Source organism: Manacus candei, unplaced genomic scaffold (genome assembly GCF_025592945.1).
Source record: "Manacus candei isolate 608988 ecotype Guabito, Panama unplaced genomic scaffold, ASM2559294v1 h1tg000049l, whole genome shotgun sequence".
NCBI lineage: Eukaryota > Metazoa > Chordata > Aves > Passeriformes > Pipridae > Manacus > Manacus candei.
In genome coordinates, this window is record NW_026138097.1 from 789,493 (window position 1) to 807,866 (window position 18,374).

At 39.0% G+C, this 18,374-nt stretch overlaps 1 protein-coding gene across 11 annotated transcripts in view; it reads right to left on the bottom strand.

Moving 5' to 3' along the window:
- The window catches only part of HECW1 (HECT, C2 and WW domain containing E3 ubiquitin protein ligase 1), a 258,654-nt gene that overhangs the window by 176,807 nt on the left and 63,473 nt on the right, over positions 1-18,374 (bottom strand). Inside the window, exon 2 of one of the 11 annotated variants that reach the window (XM_051799422.1) lies at positions 18,091-18,148. The exons of the other annotated variants lie outside the window; for them this stretch is intronic. Within the exon in view, the coding sequence (XP_051655382.1) occupies positions 18,091-18,117 (27 nt within the window). The 5' untranslated portion in view covers positions 18,118-18,148. The remainder of the gene's footprint in view (positions 1-18,090; positions 18,149-18,374) is intronic. 11 annotated transcript variants of the gene reach the window in all.

The following is an 18,374-nucleotide window of genomic DNA, read 5'->3' on the forward strand; positions in this document are numbered from 1 at the left end:
CTATTATCGTGTCTTAAGATTCTGTTGCACAAAAACTGTACAGAGAACAAAAAATTCAGCTGGCATATTTGCACCCCTAGAATATGCTGTCACTTGGCAAACACTGCCCAACAATGCTGACAATCCGCTGACCCAAATCCTCACTTACTGCATTAAACAGGGTTTATAAGCAAAAATAGCTGCAGTGGGAATGCCACACCTTGTAGTAAGTACCGCAAGATTGAAACTAATAATGCAAAGGCTACACCAGAGGTAGAGGAATAGAAAGAGGAAGGAGGCATGTGGGGGAACAAAGTATGTGGTGTTGCCTTTGCTGTGCATCTCATCATATCTTTGTTGCCTCTTTCTAATATTTATTCACTGTTTGAAAAGAGAGCTCACATCATAGTATAAAGAACCAATACCCCATGTAAACAGAAAAAGCATCTTTTTTTATCAAGAAACACGCTGTGAACATCTTCTAATCTGGGAAGCACTTTTGGACATGCACAACTATCGTGCTCTAGTCAGTAATTTAAAATTGCTGGTAGTTTCTGTCACTTAGCAAAGAAGGTATCTGCTGTCCCAACAGTACCTGACACAACTAGAATTGTTTTTATAATGGTGAGATATCAATGCAACAAACCTGAAGCTCACTTTTCTGGATTAGTCTGTATCATTAAGATGGGATCCTCCGCTCACAGCATTACCCAAAAGCTACCTCAGTTCAAAGGCAGACGTTTTATTTCTGGTGACAAATTACTCCAGGGAATAGTGGTTCTGCAGATACTTTCATTTTTGAATGTTAATGGATGTAGAGTATTAATTAACTGCATACCTTAAAATTAAATTAGACTTAAACATTTCTTTTTCAGCTTCAGCATGACTTTAAGCAGTTTTAATGGAAATGGTAAATTTATCACTATGTTTTAATTCTGTAAGTTCCTATTTTGCTGTATATTGATGCCAATGGAACAAATGGCATAATTTTAAAGCAACCCAGAAGGCCAAATTCTCCACAAATTGCAGTCTCTCGTATTTCCAGCATTGATTCTACACAAATACATTAATCCGAAAAAAAAAAACCAAGAAAATCCCCAAGTTGAAAAAAATCCCAAACAAATGAAATAATAGTCACACATAATCATCTGGATTAAATAATGGCATCAAAATACAAGCACGACTGTACGAATAAATAAGAAGAGGTTAGGTAAACTAGTTATTTTATTACCAGCTTTGCACGCTTTCCATGTAACTGCCTAAAGCCCTCAAGCCCTGCTGATAGTCCCAGCTATGGTCAGACAGCTTAAAATAACTGCAAAGACATCCTATTAATATCTTCTGAAAGCAATCTGATCCATCATATATACCTAATATATAAAAATAAATATTTTAAGGGTTTGAGATTAATATTTATTTTCTCTCCCTTTGCAGAGGTATGCACACTATACACACTACTAAACTTTCATTTCTAATACAGAGTATAAAATACAAAGCAAAAACAATGAACAGCCAAATGCTGGTTGTCAACAGAAACAAACACCTCTTCATTCCTGCCTCAAAACAGTCATTCTATAGCTGCTTCTACAATCAGTCTTTCCAGGGGTGTTTCCACCCATTGATTCCCTCTACCAAGTGACCCCCAGGCTTCACTTTCCCACTCACTTCCCTCACTGCTGATTTTTACAGAGCTCTGGAAAGCTTTGTTTCTAGAGGTCTACCAAGCCCATGAAAGTTCTACTCAAAATTAGATTTTTTTGAGGATTATCTTTGGGCATAACTTGCCTCTTATTTATGTCACTTAGTCCATCTAATGATAGCAAACATCAGAAAAGTTAATTTAGGATTATTTTTCTCCCATAAAAATGCAATTGCAATCCATAACAGGGAAAGTAGGAAGGAGCAGACAAAAGAAAATGACTGATGACATCTGATTGTAAAGAAAACTGACTTCGAAAATCTACACATAGAAAAACTGTAACCAGTAAATACCAAAAAAAATATTTCACAGAGTTTCTTCCCACATTCTCTCCCTTTCTCACTCACATCTCTCTCCTTTTGCGATTACTGTATGGCATTCAGAAAGCAGAGAGCTCTTGTCACTGCCTTTTCCTTTAAAAAACTGTACCACCAATGGTAGTTGGTAGAAGAATCCTCAGGCAGGAAGGCTTCACGCCATTATAGCCAGCTGAATTTTTCCAAAGGATTCAGAGCTGCCGCTCATTAACTTCCACTGGAAATCTGTAGGGTTTAATGTTAGGGGTTTTATTTTTCTTTTCATTCGGGATTATTTTAAATCATGCCAGAATGGTGATGATGTTTTAGCAATACAGAGATAGATCTCACCTAAACATCTGCAAGGATCCATCTCCGTTCTCTATTCAGACAATTAAGAGCTGTCTTTTAGATACTTGGGCTGACACCAGTTGCCTCCTTTGCTGCTTAGAACCTGAAATTAGCTCAGTCAAATTACAGCACAGTGCTAATAATGCCAAGGCTGTGGGTTGGATCCCCATAGGCGACATTCACTTATGAGCTGGACTCTGTAACCCTTGTGGGTCCCTTCCAACTCAGAATATTCTGTGAAAGATGTATTTGTGCAGGTCAGGATGGCAGTACGATACTACAAAGATACCACATGATTGAAATACAACCCGTAACTGGAGCTCTGGCAGATGAAGAAGTTAAAGGGAACAAGGTGATAACATAAGCCGCCACAACAGTGGGCCCAAAGTAGTCATTCAGATGTCTGCAAGCATCATCACAACCCAAATTTCAAGGGCAAGTGCCAAGAAAGAAAATGAGATAGCTTTCTATGATGGGAAGCTTGGAACACAGCACATTTACGCACCTGAAAATATATCAGGCCAGCAGTCAAGTCTGGTATCATAGGCAAATCAGAACTGGAGTCAGCCTTTTGGTTGCTTCACCAGAGGTGAAGGTTCCCCTGATAAGCTTTTAGCCTTCACTTGACAGGCTTACATGTTTCGTAAAGACAAGAGGGAGCCAAGACAGATTTAAAAATACAAAATTAGGGCAGCATGGTGAAAGTGATAAATTATCACAGGAAAAATCTTTGGACCAACTTTAAGACGGTAAGATCATGTGTATCAAAAAGGATATTTTACTAACAGAAATAAGGTGGCATCAGTCTGTATGAAAGATTTTAAAAACTTAGTCACAGCCTATGTATGAATACCCAGAGCAAGAAAGACAAGCAGGAAAACAACACTGCCTACAGTCATTGGAGGTGATATGATGGGAATCTGCAAGCCAGAGCTTTGAGGCAGACCTTTAACTTGAAGGTGAGGCTGTCAAAAGGGCTTTCAGTATGTAAAACTGTTTTATTAGAGCTTAAATTAGAATTGGCTAAGTTCTGAAGGACAGGAAACTCATCTCTGTTGGATGGAAGAGCAATAAAGAACTGCGTGAAAGTGAAAAGATATGACAGTGAATCTTGCAGCTGCTACCTTACAGGGCAGGACTTTGTCCTCCAGCCTTGCTCTCAGCCTAGCAATGTGAAGTCCTTGGAGCTAACAATCTTGCTTTTTATAGCCCTAAAGACTTATTGCAGGATCTGCTTCTTGTTCTTCCCAGCAACCTTCTCAACTCCACTTCCCCTACAGGCCTGCTGTGGAAGCATCTTTTCCCCATCTGCTCTCCCCACCCGTAGCCCAGAGGGCCCTTTAGCCACCACCACTCAGCAGCTTTCAGGGCAGGCACACTCTCCCTCTGTCAAACTCTGAGCCAGGAAAAGGTAAATAAAATACTCAGATTTCTTCCTTTCTGCCTAGGGACAGTCCTCAGCACAGCACACGGTACCTGCATAGCAAACTCAACCAAAAGAACATTTGCATTTTCCTTCACTGCGGGCATAGTACAATTGACCGTGCAAAATGCAAGGCAATGGAGAGGTTAGAAGGAAAACAGTTTGAAGGTAAGCTATAATCAAGGTTATAGCTTCAGCTATCATAAAGCCTTCCCATCAATCTACTCCCACCTATCACACCTCTTTATCATGTGAGAAAAATCCCTTTGGACATTTGAATTTTGGAAGAATTGTTAGTATAATGCTTAGAACAAAAAGGATTTTTAAAGCATAGATTATACTACAGCCAAATCCAGTAAACAAGGCCTTAGAGTGCAAAGAGCTATACAAAATCTTCTCCAAATCATTTAGTACTGACTTGCTGAAAACATTAAACCCAACATGAAAGTCATGAACCTAGGGATTGGAGAATGCTAGGAAGCAAAAGGATTTGGAGAGCACAGAGAACTTTGTAGGATCAGCCCATTTATTTGAGAGGCACAGGAATGGCTTCTTAGAGCTCCAAGAGAATTATTTAATTGCCCAGGGAGTCTCAGACTTCCATGGTCTACTGACACCCTTTTCCCTGCAAGATATTACAGAGCACATAGATGAAACTGCTGTTCTTGGGAAGGCTGAAATGAAGGCTGTAAACATTTCAGAGGGATGCATGCCATAATAACACTAAAGAACTTTAAGACCATTTGTCTCAATATTGCACATCTATGGCACTATATATATATATATTTATACCTATAACGAACACTAATGGGAAATCGAAGCCATTATACATCAGCAGTGGGGCAAATGGATGTTATTAGTCAGTTCATTTTTCCATGTCCTGACCTTTGTGAGTTTCCAGTCCAGCTGTACTGCTATGTTAATGTATCCTCTTACATTTAACTTTGCTTCAGTGATGTGCAAATCAGTGCACAAATAAGAATCAAAATGAAGGAGTTGGCCTCAAGGTCAACATGGCAAGGTTTGGTGCTGCTGGTGTGGGATTGATTCCTGATGCAGACCTATTAGTCACAAGGCAACAAAAACTGGCAGCACAGTAATCAGGGGTACTCTGGAATATGGGGCAATGATTGGAGGGAAATTGAGTTCACAAAAAGGATGAAAATTTATAATGCTTTTTTTCTTCTCTTTATGGAAGAACTACAAGAGACTGCCATCTGAAGAACTCAAAAGAGCATGCTGGAAGATATTTCCAGTTAAATGATTCCAAGAATTAATATTTGTACTTCTGTAAGTATATAAACCAGACAAGTTTCTTAAAAAAAAAGTCACTTTACCAATTTTATATGAAATCACTCAAACTTTCTACACTGTAGACTACTTATGTCTAACTTATGTCTAACAGAGCAATTAACAATCTTACATTCAACATATTTTTATTGAGGCACTGATAATTCACTCACAGTTCATAAAGCACTGGGAAGTTTCTGCAATGAAATGAAGCTAAGGACAAAATTAATTTCTTATTTTCTGTTAAATCAGTAGCAGAAAAACAGTCTTGTCTCAGCAGTTTGGCACAGCAGGGAATAAGAAACAGCCATCAGACTTACCCATTACAGAAAAAAGATCTGAAAACATTGCCAATATTTTTAAAGGACACAGTCAGGTACAAAATAACAGGTAAACATGCAATATGGTCTGAGTATAAAATTTTAAAAAGATAGTTGTAAGGAAATAAATAATAGAGGGGTCAACATGGTAACATCTTAAACCAAGATAACATTACTCAGCTTCACTTTTTCTTTCCACACTACAAGATTAAAGAAATAATCTTAGAATCTGCTTATATACTACTATCAAATGCTCCCAAGTCCACAATGATTGCCTTTGCTCATGCTTTATTATGCACATAACAGGAAATTTATATTTTTTACCTCATTGGTTTTAAACATCAAAAGCAGGCAGAGAAGTGCTGCTGCAGTACCAGACAGAAGCACGGCAGTGATTACCACCCAACAGGTGTGTAATAAGTAAGCAATGGTAAAATTTACTTGTCGAAATATATATATTGTATTTTCTGTATATTATAGCTAATGCCTGGTTGGGACTAGGGAGTTGTAAGCTGCGGAATAGTTAACTGCTGTATTATTATTATAAGTTGACTGTCCTGTAACTGGCAGTTCCCTACCTAGTTGGCAAAGATAGAGTATCTTGCTTTACTGAGCACGTATACCATATCCTGCTTTTCTAAAAATATTGTCTAAGTTACTCATTAGAAAAGAAGAAGAGAACGAGGATCAGAGGGTCAAGGATGGAGTTGATAAATAAGAGCCAAGGAGAACATCTGGACCATCTGGACACCTTCCCATATTCAGCTCCAAGGACATTGGGCTAATTAAAGCTATTGATGGAAAAGTCCCTGGCAATTGAAATGGGCCTACAACAGAACCAACCAGAACAAAGCCCACGAACCCAAGCCCAATCAAGAGCTAACAAGTGACTATGGGAGGGGGAGTTGGAAAAGTATAAAAGTTGCTGTTTGTTTTTATTGGGTTTGTGGGCCGGTGGGGAGCAGGGGTCTCTCCAGGCCACCCAGTGCGCTGATTTGCTTATCTGCACTTTATATGAATCTCACAATAAATTTTGCTGCTAAATTTTGATTTGGTTTATTTACCTATAACAGGTGCAAAACAGTACATTCATACATGGAACAACACACCCTCTCTGAACAAGCATCCTCATGTCCATAACAGCCAGTATGGACATCAGCTTCACAGATACACAGTCCTAGTGACTGTGGTGCCAGTTTGAAAATCTCCATTCCTTATCTTTTAAAACCCAAGGCTGATATTTTTGAACAACAATCATTGCAAGAAGAAAACCAATCATTCTGTACCAGGTGCTAGTACTGATTTATCCATTATTTAAAGCAAAGAAGCATCACTCTCAGGAAAGGGTCGTCTCAAAAACCCTGTGTGCCCCACGCTGGTCTGCTTAAGAATCATCACTACATTTATGAGGTCCACTGTAAAGGTGGACTGCAATGGCCTCCCAGGAATGCTACTTACTCCACAGGGGTTTTAGGAGGGAGGATATAAGAACTGCTGCAGGCTAAAAACATCGCTGATACTCTTCTCTGCTGCAGGCTAAAAACATCGCTGATACTCCCGATACGCTGTTCTGTGAGCTGATACTTCTACTGAGAAGTCCTGACCATGCTTGATGCCCTTTTCAGGTTCTGCACAGCACATAATAATAGACATCTCTTACCTGATGGATTTTTATAACCAGTGGCTTCAATTGTTCAGACTTTGTCCATGAAAAAAATCAATGTCTTTAGTAGTATTAACAAAGGTCTGGATTCATCCAACTCAAGCTTTGAGTACTTGAGTCACACTCAGGAATGTGAGACTCTCTGAGTACTCAGAGGGAAGAAACAAGCTCCTCATGAAAAAGACCGAGACCCAGGGAAGGCTTTCCTGGAGAGGACTGAATACCATCTCTATGACCTTTCTAAAGAGTCAGTGACTATGGGTATCTTAGGCACGTTAGGTTAGCTAGGAAGGAGTCAGACGTGTATGAACCTCTCAAGCTGTAAGATTTTACATTATATAAAGGTAAGTGGGCAAAGCACTCCTGGGGGTGGCAGAAAATGTGTATTATAAGTACATTCAGGCATGTAAAATGGAAATGAGGCAAATTAAAAAACATACTAAACTACTACATGATTATTTAAGAATAGTCTGATTTTCTAGAAAACTATAAAATTGCAAACTAGATAGTCCATCCAGAGAAAGTGTATAGAAAATAAAATACTTAGTATAGTGTATGCACTTTACATGTAGATCTTTTCAAAAATGTAATACCAGTAAACATAGCAGAGGTTTACAGGAAAAGCTGTGGAGACACCCTGCAAAATTTAAGAGACTACCAGTGAAATGATTTAGAGTAAATATGAGTTGCAGAAAGATATCCAGTAATGTATACAGCTTCCCTGAACTGTCAGGTTATAGTAATTTCTCTGTTCAGAAGCAGTCCCACATTTCCCATATCTCTTCCCCAAAGTTCAGCAACTGGAGGAGTCTTTTTTTGCAGAAAGCACTCTTAATTTCTTATGCTATATGAGAGTTATAAAAATCCCAGGATTCTCTATCATTATGAATGCATTATACCCTCCACCAAGACAACTGTTTTGCTAAAAAACAAACCTTGTGTCATGTCTGTAGTGCATATTGCTGCCAGATTGAAGAAAAGACTTCTGTAGTGTATTGCATAGGTGTCAGGCATAGCTTATTATGTATAAAACACATACAGAAAAAGAAGGCAACAGAAAGCAACCAAGCACAGATATCAAAAGAGAGGTTTTTAATATTAACCTCCCTTCAGATACAAGTATGCAAATGAAAGGTTCATGTGTGCACATATCAAAAGGTTTATCCTGCAGAGCTCAGATGTACACACGCAGTATTCCCACCACCCACGTTTCCCTCTCTGCCTAGACACTTGTGTGCAGCACAAGTGGATCCATATACATACGCACCACAAGACATTCATCGCTACCATGACCTGTAAAATTTCTGTCAACTCTGTGAGTGCCATTCCCTGGAAGAGCTGGGTACGCTTTACCTCCTGCCTCCCTCTATTCCAGACTGTCAGCAAGGACCTCTATGCCATGTCTCTCACATTGCAGTCCATGCCATAGCCATATTCCAGGTGACCATGCATCTTCCTCTCCTCCCAATACCTTTTTATTCTCAAGGCCTACCCCTCCTCTTTCTCACATGCCAATAATACCACTCTCCCCACACTTGTAGGTAGGAAAGGATGGGGCACATGACATTACTTGCTGTACCAGCCATAAAACAGGCAGCGGATTAACATGTGGGGACAATAAACCTACAAATCCCAGGAGGGATGGAAGGAAGCTCTTTTCACTCATGGTTCTTTCCAGCTGTCCATGATGGCTGACTCTCACTCCACAGCAAAGAAAAGATTTAAAGTCTCCTATTTCATTCATTGCTGCTACACTCTGTCATGCTTCTTACCTCCATCTATATTTCTTTAAGAGAAGAGTGTTTTGAAGTGTCAGTCAGCCTCCTCAGGCAGTGAGGCAGGTAGGTACTATTAGGAGCCTGTTGGGTATTAATGCCTATATCAATCGCTCCTTTGATCTACAAACAACAACAAACCATTGCAATAAACCAGTGTTTCAACCAGATACCAGATTCAGAGTATGCCCTCAGCTCCATCTTCTGCCTTTCAACAAGGCCTAGAATATTCCCTGACATTTTAAAATTAATTGGCTACAGACCTCCTGTTATTACCATATTACCTCCAGTCAAATACAGAAATGCCATCTAGTTGAGTGTGCTTGATCGTGTTTCCGATAAAATTAAAGGCAAAACTCCCCTTGGTTTCAATGCGGAACAAAGTGACTTTGTAAAGCAAAGGAAAACCCATATAGTTGTCAACAGCTGCAGCTAACAAGGGCTAATCCAGACCTGGAAAATAAAGTTCATATTTTTAACTAAAACACTTCAAACATTTTCATCCATGATTCAATCTGTTTTGTTGGAAAACACATCATACAAACATATAGAGCAGCAAGTTGCATTTCAGAACACAGATCACAGCAACTACTCTTAGAATGAGATCTCAAACCCTAGAAACAAACCTGTGATTTGATGGGTTAGATTAATTTAGGATACTATTATTTTTAGACTATGATATCTGAATGTTTTTTCTTATGCAATTATAATAATAGAATCCAACATATTTTTCATTTTTTCAAAAGAAAACTGGAATATCAGACACTGAGGCACAGTCATCATCACTGCATGTTTTCTGTCTGATGTCACTGGAGGATAGAATGAAAACTGCTTGTAAGTACTAAGAGTTTGACTTCCACATTTAAGTATGTTTATTCCCAACAGACTGACTTCTCGTGTCTGTATACTCTTGGGGAGATTATGAAAACAAAATATCTGAAGTTCATTATGTGTTTTTTTAAAAAACAAATCTAAGATAATCAATATTTTGACGATCAAGAATTCCTAATTTGCACTGAAAAACAGTAAAGAAAAACTGATTTATGTTTAATAATGTCACATATCCATTATTTTATTATTGAAAGTAATCCTGATGCCATTAAAAACTTAATACTAGTGATAGAACCCACAAGGCATAGTTTAAAGGGTTAGATTTCTCTGTTCCTGGACAGGTAAAACTAGCCTCAGATAAGTATCTTTAATCCAGATTGCTACTTTCTATTTCATCTTTATTAAAAGTTGTTTATGTTTTGATTGTATAAATCATAATAAACTACCATTCATGAGAAAGTAAAGAAACTGGGGAAACTATCCCAAGAGAAAATGAGTAGCTCTAGTAATACAGTCTCTAGTTGAGGAACAAGATTCAGATTTTACAAAAAAGAACACGTGCCGGCTTTACCTAAGGCACAAAAAAGTCCTACATAAGAGAACAGAAGCTGCTTTCAGGAGCTCTGGATAACTGTAAGATAATTCTGAGCTACATATCTAAGGTTTTCTGGGGAACTGCTGGCCAAGGTTAGATGAAAGGCAGCCTGGTAGTTTCCCCCAGAAAACAATTATAGGCATAAGGCAGATTTTCAAAGTAGAAACCACACAGAACAACTTGAGCAGACTAGTTCAAGTAGATGAAGAAGAGCCCACTGGTGCAGGCTCCTCCAACCAAACATAAAAGAGAGACAAGCACAGTGACCACCAAGAAAAATGGGAGCTGCACACAGAGATGGGCAAGTCCAGTTGTGACTGTATGATTTCTAAGCTTCACCCAAACTTACTTTGCTGCCAATACACCTCTAATACAACAATAAGATATTCCTGTATTGTACCACACAATCATATGTAGAGGCATGTCCATCTGCTCACAATACTGTGTGAGGTTTTAATTTACTTTTTTTCTCTTTTACTCCAGTTCAAAAGGGTTTGTGTCCCTGTGTTCAAAAGGTCTTGTGAGAATTTTCAAAGAAGAACATGTCCAAAGTCCATGGGAAAAATTTTATTTCACTCATTCACAGAAATGCACAAGAATGGTTCTGAAGGAAGGTTCAAATGACAGTTTCATTTAATTTTAATGAGGACTGTTAGTTAGACTTAACACTTTTTGGCTGCCATTGAATACTCACAGAAGAGAAGTAATTACAGTTTTTAATACTGCACTTAAAGTAAGGCCCAAAGGAAAAAATTTTTTAACATATTTTTCTGGTAACAAATCCTCTGCCAAAGAAGTGTCCTAAATTCATCAAGGATTAGGTTCTAGGGCATTGCAATGGAAATCTACAGTTTAATTAATTAGCATTTATAGAAGCCCGCAGAAATAAGCAAGTTAGAAACTTGTTTGGTTCATGCAGGTCCTAAACCCGAGTTCTGGAAGAAAGACTGAGACACACACATACATCATCATGCAACAAGGCAGTGGCCACGTGAGCAGCCATGGTCTGCCTGGATGTCTTGGCATGGGACTTAGAACAGAATCGAGGACAAGAACTACTTGCTGTACAGTTCCACACACAAATCAATGAAACACACCTTGGTCCACAGACGGTACTTTAAATTGCTGTTATTACTTGTTAGATAAAATGCTATTCAACTTAACCTTAGGCAGTAAAACTGGAATGTCAATGAAGTTAAAACTTGACTTTTGAACAGGCATTTACATCAGGGGTTCCAACACACAGCAAGAATTCATTGGGGTGTACGCACTGGGTTTGCGTGACAAAGTTTTGGTAGCAGGGGGCTACAGGCGCAACTTTGGTGAGCAGCTGCCAGAAGCTCCCCTTATGTCTGATGGAGACAGTGCCAGCTGGCTCCAAAAAGGGTCCACCTCTGGGCAAGGCCAAGCCCATCAGCGACAGCGGCAGCACCTCTGGGATAACATTTTTAAGACATTCTGTGCAAGACAGAAACTGCAGCCAAAGAGAGACCTGACAATATGTGAGAGAAACAGCCCTGCAGACACCAAGGTTAGTGAAGAAGGAGGGGAAGAAGGTGCTCCAGGCACCAGAGCAGAGATTCCCCTGAAGACAAGGTGTGCCCTGTAAATTCATGGAGGTCCCCAGTGGAGTAGAGGTTCACCTGCAGCCTATGGAGGACCCCATGCCAGAGAAGGTGGATGCCCAAAGGAGGCTGTGACAGTGTGCAGGAAGTACACACTGGAGCAGGCTCCTAGCAGGAACTGCAGACCTGTGGAGAGAAGAGCCCACTGCTGGAGCAAGTTTGCTGGCAGGACTTATGACCCTGCAGGGAACACACACTGGAGCAGCCTGCTCCTGACAGATTGCACCCAGTGGAAAGGACCCACTCTGGGGCAGTTTGTGAACTGCAGAATGGGAAAGACTCATGCTGGAAAAGTCTGGAGAACCGTGTCTCATAGGAGGGACCCCACACTGGAGCAAGAGGAGGAGTCTTCACCCTGAGGAGAAGGGAGCAGCAGAAACAACGTGTGATGAACTGGTCACAACTTCCAGTGGGAAAGGCATTTTTTAAGATTTCATTTTATTTCTCATTACCCTACTCTGCTTTGATTGGTAATAATTCAAAGTAATTTCCCTGAGACATCTGGGTTCCCATGACTGTAATGAGTGACTTTATCTCAACTCATGAGCCTTTTGTTATATTTTCTCTCCCTGTCCAATTGAGGAGGGGAACGATGGAGTGGCTTTGGTGGACATCTGGCATCACAGCGTAAGACTTGCAAACAAAGAAGACACTAATTTAACAAATTTATCACTTGTAACTCATAAGCTTAATGGCCACATAATGTTTTTGGTAGTTTTCTCTCAATATTAATGATAAATTAACTTGATTGCTATATTTTTGTAACCTTTAACCAGAAGCTGAATGTTTGCATTAGACATTCAGGTCTGATTCAGAAAGTATTCCTGGAAATAAAAACGAACAGCCCTGTTAGCAGTGGAATTAATTAGCTGTTTTCCTGCAGAGCTCTATCCTTCATCACCAAACCTCAGCTAAAGTCCCAGCTTTTTGCTGTCCATTCCAATGCAAAAAAAGACCCAAAGCAAAGGTAATGATAATCCCAGTGACTTGCCATCTGCTGGAGCAGGTGACAAACAGCTCTACCTGCCATTCCCCCAGTCCTACTTAGGGTCTTCCTCCTCTTCCCAGCCCCTGGGGCCTATAGAAACTGAATTATCTCAAAGACAACTGCTCCTTTCTGTTTCACTTCAAATTAGCCAACGGCTTCAGAAGTAATTAGGGAAGGGAGTGACAGATAGACAGAAAGGGCAATCAGAAGTCTGATCAGCGCAGGGAGATAGACTATAAAAACATTATACATAGCCTCCACCGATTTAATTGATTGCTCACATGAGGGAATTTCCTCATGTGTACAGGTCTGCAGAAATAGGTGTTATGGTTTTTCAAAAGCCATTACAAACACATAGCATAAATCTAATCAGAGTGACTGTAGTAGGAACAGGACCTGATCAAATATGTAACACAACATTACAACCTTTCCAGCTCCATTCTTCCTAATTACCATTTTTTAATACAGAGTTCAGTGTGTTCTCATCCTGGTGAAAAATTTTAGTTACAACTTAAACAAAATATGTTTCTATTTTCTATATGGATTTTGTGACAGATTTTCATCTTACTAGTAAAACTGGTGTGAGTTTTCTCTCCCATGCTAAACGAGGCATCTAGTGTATAATTTTTCTTCGAGAAGCAAAGAAATTAATAGAGGTGAAAACACAGTGTCATAAAGAATGGACTAATTTAAATTGCAAAGTACAAAAAAAAAATCTCATTTATATTTTTCATTTTTAAATTCCCAATGCAATTAAAGTATATATTCACATAAAGAGTCAGAGATAATGTATTTGACAGAGCTTTCCTGATGTATTGTAGAATAATTTTTTTATTATGCAACTAATTCTGTAAATGGTTTAATATTAATAAAATTAAACTTTAATTGACTTTAATTAGACTTTTATGATGTAGAGGTTCACAAAATAATGGATTTTTTCAGGCAGTTTCTCTGTTTGCTTTAAAGAGATGGACCACATTTTAAGAATGTATATAAATTTCCCAGTAAAATCAAAATATTTGTGCATGTCAAAACAAAAGTATATCCACACATCATGCAAGAGCAAAGCTGCAAAATACTATGGAAGCAATGCAGGTTCCCAGCACGTAAATCCTGAAAATTAAAAGCATATTTGTATTTTACCAAAGGAAATTATAAAGGCTTTTATCCCAAATTTTTTAAAAGCCCACGAGCTTTTACTTGACAACAGCCAGTACATCAACAAGAGATTTTAAAGTGTCATCTAAACTCCAAAGGCACACAATGCAGACATCATTTCCAATGTCATCAGTGTCCTCCAGTATGGACAATGGCTTGTGCATGTAGGTATGGATCAGTGTAAAAGTGAAGTCAGCCCAGGCATCACCTCGCATGTCTTCGATGTGATGCAAACACTCCTGTTAAATTCAACAGGCCTTGAAGCAATTCCTATCCCACTGTGTCATTTGGGGTTCTGTTAAATTCCTAAATACTCAAGGTTAGATGGAAAGCACCATCTTCACAGCCTTTCACTTACATGATACAGTGAGAATAGCAAATTTCCTTCTAAGTGCTCTGTTCCTAATACCCTGGATGATAACATTGGCCAGTTGTGCTGTTTTTTAAAGTACGTCTTCATTTCTGGTGGTGCCCCTTAAACACTCTTATGTTTTCCCAAATGTATAGTTATTCCCTTACAAGTCTGGCAGATAATAAGCAAATACAGAGAATTGTTCCTTCAATTAAACTAGTGCTGGAAATAGGGACCAACGTAAACAGGAAGAGGGAATCGTGCTAGAAATTAATCTGTTTCTTAATTTCTCCATTAAGATGTAACTACTATCTCAGCCAATATTTATGTACTCTAATTAAAAAGATATTAGGAAAGCAAGGGTTCTGGTTCACAGCTCCACCTCTCCTCCTACCACTGCTTCCCATCTTGCTGCCTTTGCTGGCACCACCAGCACCATCTGAGAGCCTACAGGACAAGTCAGGGGGTTTCTCTCATGCCTGCAGGCTGGCTAATCACCATCCCTTTTGCACCCAAATGGATTTTGGTGGATCTGTTGGCTCTTCTGCCTATAACACAAACATATAAGAAGAGTTGCAAAGTTCAAAACACACTCCACATATTTTGGTTATCATTAGCACCGAGAAAGGCAATGCAAGTGTATAAGGTATGGTTTAAAGTAAAGGGATTGCAAAATGCATTATTTTGGCTATGTGGGAATATTTTTGTTTGGGAAATACCTTTCAGTATAGATTCTACCTATGTATGCTTTTTCATAAAAAATAATTCCTATAACTGTTTTTTGTTGTTGTTTATTTTTGCTCAAGAACTACACAACAAAAGGATGTTTGAAAGGTTTCTTTCTGTCAAATCTTAAATAAACCCCAGGTAACAACTGTACAGTAACAATGGTTAGGAACAGCAATAGATTTTTTTCATAAATAACTCTTTAATAAAAGTATGAACTCCACATGTGATAAACTCTAATTAAAGGCTTTTTTTTTTCAAAAGAAAACATTGCTGTGTGTCTTAACGAAGTACTAAATCCATCCAAAACAAAAGGTTAATATGCTGTCCTGTGTCTCATCCAGAGAAGATCTTTTAAAAGCCAGAAATGACTTGCTGGAGCCACGACATGCTAGAGCACTAAGTCTTTGTAACTGAGATTGTGTTTTGATGGTGTCATAATATTTTTTCGGCTGTGTTTCTACCTTTTCCTTTCAGGTTTTTTTACAGCCTTCATTGAGATTTGACTGAGGGTAACTTTTCTATATTGGTTTTACAGTTAAGGGAGAGAAAAGGGTGCTCTGAAATACTACCAGAAGAATGATTTTACTCTGTTTACTATATAGGGCATATGTAGGGAAACTAACTTAAGAAACAAAATTAGACGCTTAAACACTTGTAAATAGCTCTCAGGCATCCCCAAGGATTTGGAAGGGTCCTGCACTTCTTGTACCCATCAAGTTTTCAAATTAATTAGAAATACTGGCACTTTCCTCCAATGCTTACATTGCAAATCATAAGCATTATCTGCAAGGACAAGTAAGTGCTCTTGGAAGCACCTACCGTTCATTGCCATGCACTAAATCCTGCATCTGGTTTGCTTTCCATGAAGTAGTCCATGCTCAGATTGAAAGGGAAACAAATTTTTTTCTAATAACAGCCATAAAGGATGAAAAAAGTGTCCAGCTGGAAATACTGTTATAAACTCAGTTCAACATGCTTTCCATAGGGGATGAGGAGGGTGGGGTGGGACAGGGGACTAAGGAATGACTTGCTTTAGTTTAAAAAGTGTTTTGCATTTCTGCCTCCATGCATAGAGGGGAGTGGTAGAAATTGAGCCAAAGCTGCAGTTAACGAATTTTGTCTATAAATACAGGTGATCTAATAGACACTTATCACTTTGTGATAAGTGATTTATATCACTTTGGTACATCTGAATACAGCTAACCACATAGACTGAGGACCAAGACTCCCTTATCTTAACCACAAGACCCTGCTGAAGAGACAAAGCATCACAGCAGTTGACTATGCTGTGGCAGGTAAGTAATTTACTTTTCCCTGCTGTTGCATCAGCTACCTATTTCTGGCAGGATTATTGGTGGGAGGTATTTAATACAACTTCCAAGATCTCCTGTGTGTTGTATGTCAGGGCCCAGATTTGTTAAGACACTTAGTTAGCAGTGAGAGATCCACTCATTTAAAACTTAATATCACCACAGCTGAATTTGAAAATGCTGCAAATAGATCCTTCTGGTGCCTACGTAAAATACAGCTTTGCTCATAAATCAAACAGGTATAATGCACTCTGCTTTACTAAAAAACCCCTATTGTCAATCTTTTTCTTACCCCTTCTGCTATGAAACAAGCCCTTCTTTTTGAGTCTCTTCAATTTAGAAAAAAACATGCAATCCTACCATGACCTGCATCATCTTTGGGGGTATATTTCATTTAAGGTTTGGGTTTTTTTCCCCTCAGAGTAATAAAAGAAACTGCCAAATACCTGTGAAGATGTACTTACCTGATGCAATAGCTGCAAAATTTAAATGATTGTCATGTGAAATGTCAGCTTGTGAACAGTTTTCCTAAACTAGAACAGTCAAGGACTGCTTTTCATCAAAGAGTCTTCCAGTGACTCTTCATCACTTTTTGTGAAACTACATGCATGTAGAACACCACTGAGCTCGCAGCTAGACAGAGGTGAAAGAAGGAGTGCTATTGGACACAAAAATTCTCCACAAAAACTCTCAGTTGTCATCATCAAGAGACTTCATGCATTTCCTCAGACATTCCAGCATCGCCTAATTTGCAAAGAGGCTCAAAATACCTCTCCAGAAAAACTGCCAGTGCCAGAGGCTCTCACTGGCTACTACAGAGTGCAAAACTTGACACAGAAGGATATGTCCTTGTGAAACTGGAAGAATATAATGATCTACGACATACATGGCTGTTCACTGAACTCTTACTCTTCACAGAATTCAAGTTATTTGCATGATTAATAACAAAGGAAAATGTAGAAGTAAACATACAAACAAAAGCCCCAACCATATCAACATTTCAGTGACAGAAATAACACTAGATAAGCTTTAGTGCACATTTTGGCTCTCTTTGATAATGCATAACAATTCAGAAGACTAAGCTGTGCAGGAAGATGCATACAGCAGCAGTGTGTTACGCATGCACATAATCTCACAGGTTCCCCTAGTAAGTGATTAGTGCCATAGTCATACATCCCTGCATCTCACACATTAGTGTCTACCATGATGGCTGATTTGTGTGTCGTGATGACTCAGAATTAATTCACAGTTAGAAGGTGCAGGTTTCAGAAAATGTCTTGTGAAGGTGAGTGGTTGATGCATTTTGTGTTTTGCCCACGCATGGATTCGTGCAACTGCAGTGTTACAGTTGCCTGCTGCTCCCAGGACCTCCTTGCTATGATCTTATAATCACCGTGTCTTGATTCAATAAGAATTCTTGGGCTGGCCACACAAAACAAAACCAACACTGACATCAGATGGATGCTTAGTAGGTCACAAAAGAAAAGAAGAAAACATAAACAATAAAAGATCACTTTAAATGAAGCTTAATTGGGTGTGTTGTTGAAAAGGTGCTCAAAATACCTGAACCACTTTGTTTGATCTTAAACATGGACCGGGGGCAGCTGCAACGAGCTCCGAGCTTTGGCACATTCCATTATATGAATGGTAGTGAATTTATAATGGAATGGTATGGATGGTTTTTATAATCAGAAAAACACACTGACCTTAACACTACACAGGTGGAGCAGCATAATGACCCGCCAATTGTAAGCGCATCAATTCCTGGGGAAAAGTTCAATGAGGTTAACTCAGCATGTATCCCATAACCAACATAAGCGACATTTAAAAATATTGTTTTTTCCACCAAAGCCTGTCTGTTTTGATGACATTTTATTAATTGATTTGTTCCACTGTTCAGTTCTGAGTACATCTTACCGTGTTAACAGTGTACTACACTACTTTCCAGTAGAGCTGGAAGCTGTCCTACACTTCAGTGCTGAAATACATG